We start from the raw sequence: 14,320 nt of genomic DNA, 5'->3' as shown, positions 1-14,320 counted from the left end.
TACCATGGGGTGATTGTTTTTGAAGGCTTTGACTACAGTTAGGGTTACCCATGGTAAATTGCCCTCAGGGGAGAGATCAGAGCAAGAGTGAGTTGATCAATTTTATAAATAGTAGACCACAATTACAAGAAGTATGGCCAGGACCATCCTGGAGACAATTCTGGGGAAACAAGCTTGCAGTGGAATGCCTGATGGTTGGTCTCCTGGGACTTGGCCAGACATCACTACACTACATAGGCCCACAACTCATGGGAAGGAACGAAAGTCTCAATCATGTGACATGCAGATCAGAGGGCTGGGGCCTGGGCATGCTACTTTCTGGCAGCATAATCAGATTTTTTTGGCCTCTGCTTCATATCCCTTAAAAATAATTTTAAAAAAAATATCCACATGACAATAAACTGAAGGTTAATGGTCATAGTTTAACTTTTATTATTTGCTGTCCTCTTTAGAATTCAAACACTGATCAATGTTTAAAAAACAAAAACATTCACAAGAATATTTAAAGTACAGTGTAAGTAAAGAATATCTTATATTCTTACATTGCAGACTTAAGAAAACAAAACTTTAGCAGGAATATAACTCTTCCTTAAAAAAATTCATAAAACCCATATAACACAGTATTGAACACTATATACATTGCAGACAGGGAGTAACACTAGGACAATTGTCCCAGACATTAGAGAATCAATTTCCAGTTAATTTTTGTTTTAAAATTCAGAGGATCTCTACATAGATGGCTGTCTCTGGATCATCTGGAGAAGCACTTTGGACCTCTGATGTATCCCTGAGTCCCACACCTGCTCCTCTGTCTCTTCTTGCAACATCTCTACCTCTTCTCCTCTCCCCACCTCTTCGGCCCATTGGATGGACCTGAAAAACAGAGGCAGATTATTAAAATACAAAGTGGGCAGTACGTAAAAGAAAAAAAAATTGGGATGTATCTCCCAGTAAGTATGACCTTTTCTTTAAGAACCAAAATATATAATACCTGCTTTGTATGAACAAAAACAGGTGTGGAGTTCTGGTACACAAGCTGGTAGCTTCCATTAGTGTAAATATTTGTCACTTCAGTGCAGTTAATGTAGAGAGGCATCCTGTTCTGATAAATTCCTAGTCCTTCAGGGAAGACAGATTGATGTCTGATCATGATGTGTCTAGAAGGGAGAAGACCAAAAGCCTTGTATTATAAATATGTAGAAATAACATCTTCATTTTATAGGTAAATTTGTTTCACACATACCTTTTAGCTCTCCTTCGGTAGAAGCAGACAAGCAGGGACAGAAGGCATACACACAGTGAGATGACCACAGCAGGTAAAATGATCCAGACCACAGATGCAGTTTCTGGATCTTGAATACAAAAGCAGGATAAATCAGCATATAAAGCTTTACTGTATGCTATCCATACCAATTACAGTGACTTTAAGAAACCAGTAAGACCACTTTATGACATAAAACAAAATCCCTCAAGCTTTTGTTTACAGAGTTTCCTTCATTTTTAAAATATTTGTAGGCTGTGGGGATATTGTGTACATAGTTCAACCCCAGCATCACATGGAAAGAAAAACAAGAGGAAGATGTTCTTTTTGTTAGTGTAGCAAGAATAGAGACATACCTTCCTCCCCCTGCAGCAAAACCAGGGAGTCATTTCCGAGCGCGTTGAATGCAAAACAGATTACACTCAATGGTTTGTCCATGTATCCCCTTAGAGACACTGTGAGCATGTCAGGCTCTGATGTTACAGACACGTTGTAATCATAAGGTGGAACAGTCCCATTGACGCTCCAGGTGACAGCTGCCTTGGGGTTAGAGTCGACCAAACAGCGACAGCGCACCTCAGAATCCTCCACAACACAGGTGGAAGAGAGACGTGAGATGGAAGGCTTATCTAAAAGAAACAAAAGGTATGTGTTTGCAGTGTTATACTACCCCAATAGTCCTTATCATGGCTTTTAATGTTGGCATATAGAGCCAAAAAATGTTGCAGAAAATTGTTTTCATAGAAGCTTTATTTCTTTCAAATAGTCTCTTGTTGTTTTCTATATACAAAAAATCTAATTACCCTACTCTGTTGAACATTTTGTTTAGTCTGTGTCATTTTTTTATTTTTTTGTTTACCATTTATAGTGTTTACCTTTAAATGGAAGTGTTAAAAATAAACACTTTCCTTTAAATTTAACATGCTGCTCGTACACTTGAATTTCTTCACCATTTGACAAAAAAGATATTTCTATTCTATTCTATTCTATTCTATTCTATTTGTATATCTATCAAAATTATTGAATTCAGATGTTTCGTCCATGGCTACAGGTACTAACTGCTTCACAAACATTTGCAAAAAGATGGGGATCTCTTAGGATCTCAGTGAATTCCAGTAAGACACTCAGATAGAGTTCCACTTGTGCAATATGTGATATCTCAGTGTAAAGCAGGTGTCATCTGTGCAAAACCCAACCAAACACAATAGAAAGATGAACATCCTAAAACCACAAAAATCCAGCATCTGGTTCTAAGAAAACAATTTTTCTGTTCTTGAAAGTGTTTGGTGTCAAGGAAAACATTGCAACAACAAAGTAGCATAAAGGATATAATTACATTGTATATTAAGCGACGTGGGCTGGGATTCTCCTCGACCAATGGTGTTCTTGGCTGAGCAGCGGACTCTCATGTCTTTGGTCACGTTCAACAATCGCAGACTGTGTGATCGGTGGTGGAGGTGCACAGTGTGGCCGTGTTGAGTGTAGGACCAGCGATACTCTGTCACTGGAGGGTCAGCTTTGCATGAGCAAACAAGCAAGGCGTTGCCCCCCTGCTGAACGATCAATGTCTGAACCTCCACCTTCACATCTTTTGGTGGAACTAAAAGCATGGGTAATGGAAACCAGGTTAGATTAAACTCAGCTAAGAAACAAAGATATTAGGGGCATAGTTTTGCTTACATGTCACATGAAGGTCCTTCACCATCGCTAACATTTTGGTTTCTGGATATTTAACCGCACACCAGAGCTGGGGCTTCACCTGGTGGGATGCGATGAAAGACAAAGAAGCCAGCAGCATCCACTTGTGGGGACCTGGGTGGAGGGTTTGTAGCTCTCCTAGCTCACTGCTGTTGAGGTTGGCTCCTTGGTCCCACTTCCACTGCAGGGTTGGGGGTCTGGAGGGACAGTGGTAGCTGGCGGAGCAGTTCAGAGAGACCAACTGTCCTTCTTTGGCTGACAACATGCCGCTGATGACAGGAGGCTCAGGGTTGTCTATCAGCAAGAAAAAAAAAACATCTATGTATTTTCTCTTTTAGAATTTATTTAACTAGTAAATCAGCAAAACTACAATAACTGTCAATGACTGCTGCCCATTTTATTTTCGGTCTCTCATGAGATTATAAACTGTAAACCTCTCAAACAACTTCAATTACTTTACATAAAACAAAAACAGACAGAGCAAGGTATTTTAATGTCACTCACCGATGATGTCTACATTTACACTCCTTGACACCCCCCAGAGTAAATCGCTGCCTTTCTTCAAAGCCAGTTCAAACACCTTTGGGTCATCCACTCTAAGCTGTTCTATCTTCACTGAGCAGTCTCCTTCGGACATTTGGCCATAGAGAAAAGTCCGGCCGAGGAAATCCCTGCTCACTTGGTCTTTGCTCTCGCTGTTGAAAGCAGTGCTCCTGAGAGGGAAAAAAGGCCCACCACCTCTGAACCTGAGTCGCACATCCACCCTCTCCTTCCGTCCCCTGTTGGGGTGAGGGTCTGCAGGGGTGAAGGAGCAAGGAATCACCATGCAGGAGCCAACCACACCCTGTACACGGTCAGGGACTGAGGGCACAGGCGAGACAGCCTGGACCGCCATCCACAAGGCCGCTTCAGTAATAAAGAAAATAAAATAATTTAGAAAGCAGAAAATTACCATTTTACTTGACTATAATTATAAGTTAAAGGAATATTAACAGGGGATACTTAAAAAACACTATGGCCAAGCAGTTGTAAAACAAGAATCTCTTATGGTATTTGGGAATGATCACCCATAAGCCATAGAAATTCCTCACATTGATTAATGATAATGTAATGGTTATAGTATTGTATTTAATTGCAATTTTTTGGATCCCCAACACAAAATAGTTGTGCAATAGATATATTTAGAAAAAAGGAACAGCGTAATTGTGCCCTTAGCCCTGGTAAGAAGTATCCACTCTGCACATTGTTCAAGGAAATATATGTGCAAGTTACTGTTTTCTAAATATGTTGCATTTTGAATTAAATTATTTGTACTATGAACAAGAAATCAGAAAAGTTTACAACATAATTCACAAAATAATTTCACCTTTGCCACTGAAGACTGCAGAAAATATCAATGTAAGGCAAAATAAATTTCTCCACTGTTAAAATAATCATGACTGATTTAACCAGCTACCTTACTGATTATATCAGTTTATCATTAACTAACAATAAAAGTCTTTAGAATTTCTACAAAATGAACATCCACTCAGTAGATAGTAATAAATTAAGTTACTACTCACCAATAAGTTGGAGACATTTAAAAAAGCTTGTGTCTCCATGCATGGCTGCAGCACTTTTCTTCCAGCAGACTGGGGAAGGGGATGAAAGGGGCAAAGAAGAGGAAGTTGGCCTGTTTCATTGTGTCACCACTGTCTACCAAGCTACCAATGCAAATGCTATTAACAAATGGTTTGTTTAAAATCTGTTTGAATCTTCCAAAACGTGGTTAATATGATTTTTTGTCTTGCTAACCAGAAAATAGTTCACTTTAAACTGTACAGCAACTTAGATTTTACTTTTAAAAATATATCCAAAAAAGTGGAAATTATTTGCTTCGGAAAGAAAGACATCAGCAAGACAACACATGACAAGGAGTGAGTCACTCTCATGCTGCTAGTCATTTCCCTAAAGGCTCCAAATGTGCTAAGTTCTTTCCTCCTGTTTTTACATGTCACAATTGTAAATGTGAACATGTTTTATTGGAATTTAATTTAACAAATCAACACAAAGTACTGCAAGAGTGTGATTTTTTTATGCATATGAATCTGAAAAGTTTGAAGGGAATTTGTATTCCGTCTCCCTGTACCAGTACTTTGTAGAACCATAATTGTTCTGTACAAAACAGCTCAAGATCTGTCAGATGTGATGTAGAGCATCTGTAACCGGCAAATTTCAAGTATTGTCACATATTCTCACTTGGATGTTCATTTGGAATTTAATTAGGCTATACCAACAGGTAAATATGCTTTGAACTAAGCCTCTCTTGTGGTTCTGGCTGTATGTTTGAAGGTAAATCTCAGTCCTAGTTCTGAGTTGTTTGCAACCTTTAACAGATTTTCTTCCAGGATTGCCGTGAACTAAGCTCCACCTTGCTTCTCTGCAGGCATGAGGTTATCACCAACATGTTTTACACAGGTGAGGGTGAATTTAAGGTGATATACTGCAATAGATGTCTGATATTGCAATGCATTTTGCAGAAAGGTAATTTTGGTCTCACCTTACCAGAGCAACTTTTACACCTGTTGGCTTTGGCTTTGTGGTAAGAAATAAACACGACTTTTCAGGTATTTTTTCAACCATTTCTTTTTTCATCTTACTATTCCATGGAGGTCAATTTTGTGGTGTGCATAACAAGAATAGTTGTCTTATCAACAGATTGTGTTTGTTAAGCTAAGGATTTCCATGTGTTTAGGTGGATGGTCATGTCTTAGGAGGTTTGCATTTAATTAAACAGAGCTCTGTGGGGAGTTCAAATCTTGGAGTTGATTTTATAACTGTAATTGTATTGTTATTAAAATGCATCGAGGTGGGGTATAGCAGTCGGCTGGCTGCAATGGATTTTATTTAGACTTATCAGAGTAAAGGGGTTAAACACTTTTCCATGCCACACTTTTCAGATTTTTATTTGTAAAAAAATAGAATATCTGTTGGTCTGTTACAAAAATTATAATACAATGGTTTGTTTTTCATTGTGTGAAAAGGTTCAAGGGATACATATACTTTTGCAAGGTATTGTAATAAACCTCCAGTGTTGATGATAAAAGGTTGTAGAAAACTTTCCACAGCAATAAGACTATAAAAACAATATCAAAAATGATTAATAGTTAACCTGTCTGACACTGAAGTTTTGCCACCTGGCAACATATATAAATGCCTGTAGGTCACTACTGAAAGGAAAGCACAACAGAAAAACATATTATTTGAGTATTTTAACAGGAAAGCCTTCTCCGTCCTCTAAGACTATTCAAGAAACATTCTGAATGTTTAGTGTGTCTCATGTTTAGTGGGTGAAAATGAAAGCATTGTTCCACATATTTAAACTAAAACAAATGGGCAAAATCAGGTGCAAAACCCTGAACATTGAACCTTTGGAGAGTTGCCACCTTCAACTAGTACTTAAGACAAAGGCTAACTGCTGTTGCTGCAACACTCAGCAGAGAAAGGGGAGTGTTGCAGGAGGAGCAACACTCACCTGACTGAGGAGATAATAACAAACGAAGCACCACACTTTATGGTAAGGTTTTAGAAGAATGTGCAGACCTCTATCATTTAAAAGTAAAAGTCTGACTATTTCGGCTTTGTAAGAAAACTTTAATGTGTAAGTTGTAATTTGAACTGAATCAACATTTTGGCAGTATTCTCTGAAACCATGACCTCGGCTCAGGAGCTGCTTCGATCTCAGAGGGAACTGTTGCTGAACTGGACTTGCGACCATCCAGCTCCCCTGTTACGTTGGCTCTATGACGATGAGGTGCTCTCTCCCAGCTCCTACCTATCTTTACTAGAAAAACCCCCACCTGATGCTGTGGCTCAGGCTCTGGAGACAGCATGTGCCTCAGAGGAGAGCAGTCAACGGTTCCTGCAGGTGCTGAAAGAAGTGCAAGATTATTACTGCAAGGATCTGCACATTTGGGTTGATAGACACTGTAGATCTTTTGCAAACAAGCAACCACCATCTGAAGTGGTAGAAGATGAAGGTGAGGATGGTTTGGAATGTTACTCATAACTGTGTTGTGTTTTCAAACTACATTAATGTAGAGTTGAAGTACAGGTGAATGATGATTGCAAATTTTAGTGTGTAAGGTCATATTTGCACAGGTAGATTATGCAGTTTACTGGTCAGCGAAATCAAAGTTGGCAGAACTTTGATGCTCTGCCAAGACGCTTTTGATGATTTTTGCAATCGCACAAAGACAACACATAGGAAACATCAAACTAATCTATACCTTTAACACTTGTGTTATTAAAGGCACAGCATTAAACTAATTTAAATCTTTCTTGAGAAACAGGAGTTCTTTCAGTCCATTTGTAAAAATCTGGCTTTATTTTAACCTGTGGGTCAGTCACTGCTCATTTGTAGGTTCAATCCTTTGCTCATCTGAACAACGCAGATAATCATTTTGTTGCTCCTTACTAACCTACTTCTCTACTTGAGCTTTGATTTCTAGTTGAACTGAATATTCTAGCGTTTTCTGTTATTCTTTTCATAAAACAAAAATCTATTTCACTAATTTTACTTGGTTGTGTCTTCTTGTTTCATTCTAACCTTAATTTAGCTGTTTACTATACTGATAACATGACTTGTGCAGCACTTTCATAATTTGATGATTTTAAATGTGGTATGCTAATAAACTTTGAGGTTGATTCTGTGTGAAACATTTCAACACTGCAGCACTTTGTTAACTTTTCATCCAGAGCCAACAGTGACTCACTTCTCTTTATTTGATGTACCAATATCTATGAAATTAATTTGGAACTACAGATATTGTGGATTTTCAGGTGAAGTAAGCAGAAAAATGTGAAACTATCCAGGCCTAAATGCCAACAGTCAACTAATTCTATATATAACATATGTCTAATTACATAAATTATTTTCTTAAATTGACAGATAAGCACAAGAAACCTAGAGGACCCATTGCTAAACTATTCAAAAGGAAGAACAAAGGATTCTCCATAACACTGGAGGTTAGAGGTATGAATAACATTTTTTAACAAGAACTAAAGTACTACCAAAATACTTTTTGACATGTATGGCAGGGTATGAGAAAATACCAGTTTTAATACCTAAATATAACATCCACAGTTTATGGTACTGGAAACATTTTGTATGGATGAATATGTCCATACAAAATGTATAGACACATAGATTGTGTCTATACATTGTATGTATAGATATTTCATTGCCTAAATAATTATTTATTTAGGCACTGATTATTTATTTATTTATTCATTTATTTATTTTCCTAAATAAATAATTATTTATTATGGCAATGAATTATTGTAGTAGATTACTTTGAGTCAGTGCCATGAAACTTCATAAAATCAGAATAAAATCTGGTCACACATTTAGCAACAAAGACTACTTGCTCCCTTGATGTCATTGCTGAATATTGGTGTCATTGCTAATACTATTTTAATCCAGGAATCCTACAACAAAGCAATTTAGCGGTTTTAAGACTTACTTTTTAAAACAATGGTATGTTGATACCAATGTTATATTGATTCAATAACTATATATGTCATCATTTAGGTAAGAAAGATCTAAAACCAACAAGGAGTCAAAGGGTGGCCAACCTAAAAGGTAAGTACAAAACAACACAAAAAGATTTTGTATATCAAAAAAATGCAAAGCTTATCCAGTGCTACATGCACCAGCTTCAGCACAAAACAACCAGAGTTTTCTGTGCTGGAGGCACATTTGAGAAGACTAACAACAAACAAAAGTGAATTAAAACATCAGTTTGCAAAGATAGTTTGACAAATGCTGTAATTTATGTTGATAAAGAATCTCCTTGAACTACAGTTTTCTACAATTTTTTTAGAGATTAATTTAGGACTGATCAGAACTAGTGGCAGAGACCTTTTAGGTGATATATGGTCATGGCTTCCAGGTATGTCGCTGGCTGTGGAAAAATAAACTGGGTCATAATTATCATCTTTAAAAGAAGCCTTGGTCTAATATTGAAAATGTAATGATGAAAACCCATGTTATAAAGAAAGATCAGAGAAATGTAATTTATTAACAAAATTTCAGAAAATTACCATATCATGTTCTGTTCCAGCTCAAATTTCTATCCACAAAACAACCTTCCTGAAGCGCATGGAGGAGCTGAAGTGTTACTCGGAGGGCAGTGGAGAAGTTTCAAACTCAACTTCTCACATTGAGATTCGCTACACTGACCTCTTCGTGACAGAGGACAATGACTTCACTGACAGCAGTCAACATGAGTACTTTGACTTAGCAAGCAGACGAGCCCGTATCTATGTCCACCAATCATGCCAGCGCATTAGACCAAGCCAACTACTGAGTCCTCAAGAGACAACAGGACAGCCACCTAAAAGGGTTAAAGTGAAGGGTATTGCTGGTATTGGAAAGAGTGTAGCGGTCCAGAGGCTCGTCTATGAATGGGCAATCGGAAAGAGCATGCGTGAATTCACCTGCATCTTTGATTTATCTTTCAGAGAGCTCAATCTAATTGAAGCTCCTATTAGTTTGTTGGAGCTACTGGGAGAGAAGTTCCGGCACTTAAAGGATGCGCTTCCTGATCTGTTCACTGCACCAGGATCTCTGCTCTTCATCCTTGATGGCTTAGATGAGTTTAGATTCTCTTTAGACTGGAAAAGTAGGGACAAAAACATTGGTATAAAGTCAAAGCTGCCCGTGTCTGAGCTGGTAGTTGCTTTGATTAAAGGAAATCTTCTCCCAGAGGCATCCATCATTCTCACAACAAGGCCATCTACAGAAGCTCCAAAGCGTTTCTTTCAGAGATGCTGTGTGGTGCTGGGCTTTGAGGAAAACCAGGTCAAAGAGTATACCACCAAGTTCTACAAGGACAGGAAAGTCGCAGAAAAAGTCTACGATTACATCTCGAACAATGACAGCATTTTTGTGTTGTCCTTTATTCCACTTTATTGTTACATCATCTGTACTGCTATGCTGGAGTTCTTCTTAGGATCTCAGGATGTTGGTGACTTTAAATCTCTGGAGTTAAACCCACCCAGAACAGTGAGTGAGGTTTACTTCTGCTATCTGTTTACAACAGTCAAACACCATGCACTGAGGGCAAGTGCAGAAAGGTCAACTTCAAGATCAGAAGTTCTCTCCCAAGCAAAGCAACAGCTGACAAACCTGGGAAAACTGGCTTACGAAAATCTCCTGCAGAGGAAGATCATGTTCAGCAGAAAAGACCTGGAGAATTATGGTGTAACACCAGTTAATATTCAAAGCACCTTTCTTTGTCAGATCCTTCATCCTCTCAAAGAGGAGGCAGTGGAGATGTTTTCCTTCTTCCACTTGACTGTTCAGGAACATTTGGCAGCTCTCTACTGTGCCCTCAACCTCTTCAGTCAGGAGGATATAACTCAAGCTTTAAACCTCTGGTGCTTTGGGTTACATCCACCATCTGTCTCTTCTACATTGCTAAAAAACATAGAGCTTAACATGGACATGCTGGATAGTCTTCAAATGTTCACAAGGTTCTTTATGGGACTTCTACGAACGAGATTAGCGAAGCAACTAGATGGCCTTGTTAACCCCTCCAAGGAGGAAGAGAATGGAATCCCCACCGGTCTGGGGTTATGGTTCCAAGACCAATTTAAACACAAGGAGATGAAAAATGAAACCGCATTGAATCTTTTGCATTGTTTGATGGAGTTTCACACGAACGAGACCACTACCATCGCAGCACCAGAGATTAAGAAGCTTAACTTGTTTAAAATGAAGTTGAATATTGTGGACTGTGCAGCAATGCACTATGTGCTGAAGTTTTCTCCACACACGCTTCAGGAACTCAACCTGGGTTACTCCAACATTGGAAACAGAGGACTCAACCGACTGAGGCCAATCCTCCATCGCTGTGAATCTCTCTAGTGAGTCCTTCAATTTATATTCACATGTCAACATTTGAATAATACAAACTAACTCTTTGTGTTAGTCTGACCTAAACCTATCCAGTGATCTCCTCACTCTTCTTTCAAATACATCCTGACAGACTTGACAGGAAACAAGTCTGATCCCCAGCAAATAACAAAAATCAAGTGCACATATGTTTTTCTCCTCTGTTTCAGTTTGAGATACAACTGTCTGGATTGGCAAGCAGCTTTATTAGAATCTGCAGTTCTGAAATCAAACGAATGCCAAGTCAAGAAACTCTTGTAAGTCTTCTCAGAATCTTAAGGGCAACTGAAATAATTAATTTTAAGAAGATTGGAATTTTCAAATAAACTATGCAACCTTAACTCCTTATTATAAAGGACATTCAGTGCTTTGAAAAATTATTTGCTGATGACAGATATCTTCCTTTTCTGTTCTTTGCCACACTTATGTGTTTCACATCATCAAATAGATTTTATAGTAGAAAAATATTAGTAAAGATGGGTAAATACAAAATTCATTTGTATTTTCATTCAGTGGAATTGATGAGTTCATTTACTAAGAGAAAAAAGAAAACCAATGTAATCCTGCATGAAAAAGTAATCTAATAACAGATTGTTTATCCCTTGGCAAGTGTTTGAAGTAACTGGCAGTAGCCACACTGGAGGGTTTTTTTTAACATGACTGGCTAATTTAAGGCCACACAACAGCATCTCAACCAGATTTAAACTCAGACTCTGAACCTTACAGACATAGATTTAATAACCCACATGACTTGAGCTTCAAATCATGAAGTATTACTCAAGTAATTTTCTACATCATTTTCTGGTGGAGAACAGAATTCATACTTCCATCAATTAAAGCAAGCTGTCCAGATGCTGAACAAGCAAAGCAACCCCTCACCATAACACCATTCAGCACCAATTTTGACTGTATGATATGATTTTTCTGATGTGCTGTTAGTTTTATACAAGTCTCGTCAAGCCTGTCAATATTTTCCCAAAAAGCTTTAGGAATGATCAAAATGTTTAGATTTCAACAATGATTTTTGCCAGAAGTATTACTTTTTTTTTCCCACTCATTAATTGTTATCATTTTATCATGACCACTGATCTTAAAGGGTTAGTTTTTTTTTAAACACTAAAAGTTCAGTTGCTTGTAGTAGAAAGATTTTACTTTTTTCTTGGCAAACCTAGAGTCCAGTTATGAATCTCAATTGATTTAGAAAATTTTTCTAACTGGTCTCTCTAATAGAAGAACGGGAACTATTTATGATGACTTCAAAGAAGCTTGCGCCAAAACGTCAGAACTCTCTATATGCATTTTTGCATTCAGTGTACACAGATAGACACTAGATGGTACTGAAGGTCATTTTATTTATATAGGATATTTTCAGCAACAAAGCAATACAAAGCGATTTGCAGAAATTTAAAGGAAATGCAAACAAAATAACAAACCAAAGGAAAAAGGAAAAGAAGAAAAAATAATGTTGATGTAAAGTATGTAAACTATGTGCTCCTCTTCAGGGTTGCTAAAACTTCTGTTCTTCGGTTGGGAGAAAAGGAGTCCAAAACGTAGTCTAATAATGTTGATCCAAAGTATATAAACTAGATACTGCTATTCAGGGTTGGTTGATAAGTATAAGTACGTATCCTCTGGTCTAATTCCTTTTCTGTGTTGGAAGAATGGGAGTCTAGAAAGTAGTTGCATGAGCAACTCCCCTTGACAAAAAATTGCCCTTCTGATTTTTTTTATTTATTTTTATTGCAGTATTTTTTTGTTGTTTTGTTTTGTCTGATAAGTTTTTTTATAAAAATTATCAATATTGAACTCATTTGAGGATCTTAAGATTCTAAGTTTGATGAAAAGCAAATACTTTTTCACAGCACAGGATGTGTTTTATCTGAAAGGGTTAAGGTTGTTTGTCTTTGAAAAATCTAAGGAAGAAAAAGAAACCTTAACATGTCACAAAGGAGCAAATACAATCTACTAACGCATTTAATACATTTTTGTCAAACCACTCTTACAGTATGTGTGGAAACAACCTGGGTCCAGAAGGGGTTAATGAGCTGTGGACCGCCCTGGAGAATAACACCACTGTTGAAGAGCTCTATCTGGACATCACTGGTATCACAGAGAAAGGGACGGAAAATATTGTTAACTGCCTCAGCAAAAACACTTCCCTTAAGATTCTGACGTAAGACAAACACATTTAACCTGTTTCTATGTGGTATCCACAACTGCCATCTAGTGGAGACTGACTATTCCACCACTGTTTTATTCCCTTTTCTTTAGAATTGTTGGAAATGACATTGGAGAGGTGGGCAGAAAAAGGCTCAAGGAACTGGAGAAATTGAGACCAGATCTAAGGATTATTGCAAACTTTGTGGACGACCTGGGGTTGCTCCAGGCCTACCTGGGCTGGGTGGAGGAGATCCGTGCCGACAGGGACCAGATGGACTCAGTGAAGAATGTTGATGCTCTGCAGTCAGTGCTGAGAGGCCTGCAGAACAGTGGAGGGGAAATGGAGAAAGGAGAGAATGCAGATAAAGCTATGGAGCTCCAGATAAAGATTGAGGAGCTGCTAAAATCCCATCTGATTGGAGGGAGTTGAACTTAACTTTTGTTTCATATTATGTTGGAATAATCAAAAACATTTTAAACAAACTGACATAATGAGTTTAGTCTGTTAAAGCAGGCTTCTCTGAATTTATGTGGCATGTGTTATTCAGTTTTTTCAAAAGAAGCTCTAGAAATCACGGGTAAGTTCAGGTGGTTCTGTAAATGCAGATATAATCAAACTTATTTGTCTTTAACAGAATCTCCACCTTTTTTAGACATTGATCGTGAACTACTATTATTGCAGATGCCAAACATAAAAAATGAGTATTTCCTAGTCCATAATTCATTGAAAGAGAAAAATTATTGTGCGCTCTATTGTGTGCTTTGTCCCTGAATGTTTGGTGGCTGAAAATGTCCCAAGAACTAAAAATAAATAAAAGAATAAATGAATAGATATGTAAAATAATAATAAAAAATATTCTAAATGAAACGGAAAGACTTTTACTTAAAAAAAATCATAGGGCGTGCCGTGGTGGCGGAGGGTGTTAGCGCGACCCACATTCAGAGGCAACGTAGCCTCGACGCGGCTGTCGCGGGTTCGACACCCGGTCCCGACGACGCTTACCGCATGTCTTCCCCCTTTCCTGTCAGCCTGCTTTGAAAAAGGGACACTAGAGCCCACAAAAAGACCCCTTGCGGGGCGATAAACCCCCCCCCAACTATCTCTGGATTCTTAATAATAGCAGCATGACAACAGGAAAGAAATGTATTATCTGAACGACACAATGTGCGGTAGCAGTCGAGGGGGAGGGGGAGAGGAGCAGAAATGATCCGTCATAGAATTAGATATTTGTGTTTATAAGTTTGGTAAAGTTGCAACAAAC

General features: G+C 38.0%; 2 protein-coding genes across 4 annotated transcripts; one reads left to right on the top strand and one right to left on the bottom strand.

Moving 5' to 3' along the window:
- Positions 1-402: 402 nt before the first annotated feature.
- LOC116717254 (sialoadhesin) lies at positions 403-13,370 on the bottom strand. 3 transcript variants are annotated; one of them, XM_032558486.1, is made up of 10 exons: positions 13,291-13,334; positions 6,799-6,869; positions 4,522-4,590; positions 3,464-3,865; positions 2,942-3,253; positions 2,598-2,861; positions 1,618-1,890; positions 1,244-1,352; positions 992-1,157; positions 403-873 (listed from the first exon to the last, which is right to left on the bottom strand). In XM_032558486.1, the coding sequence occupies exons 3-10, from the start codon at positions 4,562-4,564 to the stop codon at positions 718-720; spliced, it is 1,725 nt and encodes a 574-aa protein (XP_032414377.1). In that variant the 5' UTR covers positions 4,565-4,590; positions 6,799-6,869; positions 13,291-13,334; the 3' UTR covers positions 403-717. The 3 variants fall into 3 exon arrangements, with proteins under 3 accessions (XP_032414377.1, XP_032414378.1, XP_032414379.1); XM_032558487.1 differs by lacking the exon at positions 6,799-6,869 and having other exon boundaries at positions 13,291-13,370; XM_032558488.1 differs by lacking the exon at positions 403-873 and having other exon boundaries at positions 1,025-1,157; positions 1,244-1,255.
- On the top strand, positions 4,568-13,915 carry LOC116717257 (NLR family CARD domain-containing protein 3-like). The gene is made up of 7 exons (XM_032558491.1): positions 4,568-6,978; positions 7,890-7,973; positions 8,532-8,582; positions 9,064-10,870; positions 11,069-11,155; positions 12,904-13,071; positions 13,170-13,915. The coding sequence occupies exons 1-7, from the start codon at positions 6,651-6,653 to the stop codon at positions 13,486-13,488; spliced, it is 2,844 nt and encodes a 947-aa protein (XP_032414382.1). The 5' UTR covers positions 4,568-6,650; the 3' UTR covers positions 13,489-13,915.
- The last annotated feature ends 405 nt before the right edge of the window (positions 13,916-14,320 follow it).

This window comes from Xiphophorus hellerii, chromosome 3 (assembly GCF_003331165.1).
Source record: "Xiphophorus hellerii strain 12219 chromosome 3, Xiphophorus_hellerii-4.1, whole genome shotgun sequence".
Taxonomy (NCBI): domain Eukaryota; kingdom Metazoa; phylum Chordata; class Actinopteri; order Cyprinodontiformes; family Poeciliidae; genus Xiphophorus; species Xiphophorus hellerii.
Note: the sequence above shows the minus strand (reverse complement) of the source record. Positions and strands in the feature narration are given on the sequence as shown.

What these genes read in the sequence shown, in the direction of transcription:
- LOC116717254 (XM_032558487.1), bottom strand. Translation starts at nt 4,564, where the DNA reads ATGCATGGAGACACAAGCTTTTTTAAATGTCTCCAACTTATTG. An exon ending in TGTAAATGTAGACATCATCG is followed by an intron (nt 3,254 to 3,463) that starts GTGAGTGACATT and finishes TCTTGCTGATAG; the next exon opens with ACAACCCTGAGCCTCCTGTC. An exon ending in TACCGAAGGAGAGCTAAAAG is followed by an intron (nt 1,158 to 1,243) that starts GTATGTGTGAAA and finishes TCTCCCTTCTAG; the next exon opens with ACACATCATGATCAGACATC.
- LOC116717257 (XM_032558491.1), top strand. Translation starts at nt 6,651, where the DNA reads ATGACCTCGGCTCAGGAGCTGCTTCGATCTCAGAGGGAACTGTTGCTG. An exon ending in AAGGGTGGCCAACCTAAAAG is followed by an intron (nt 8,583 to 9,063) that starts GTAAGTACAAAA and finishes GTTCTGTTCCAG; the next exon opens with CTCAAATTTCTATCCACAAA. An exon ending in TGCCAAGTCAAGAAACTCTT is followed by an intron (nt 11,156 to 12,903) that starts GTAAGTCTTCTC and finishes CCACTCTTACAG; the next exon opens with TATGTGTGGAAACAACCTGG.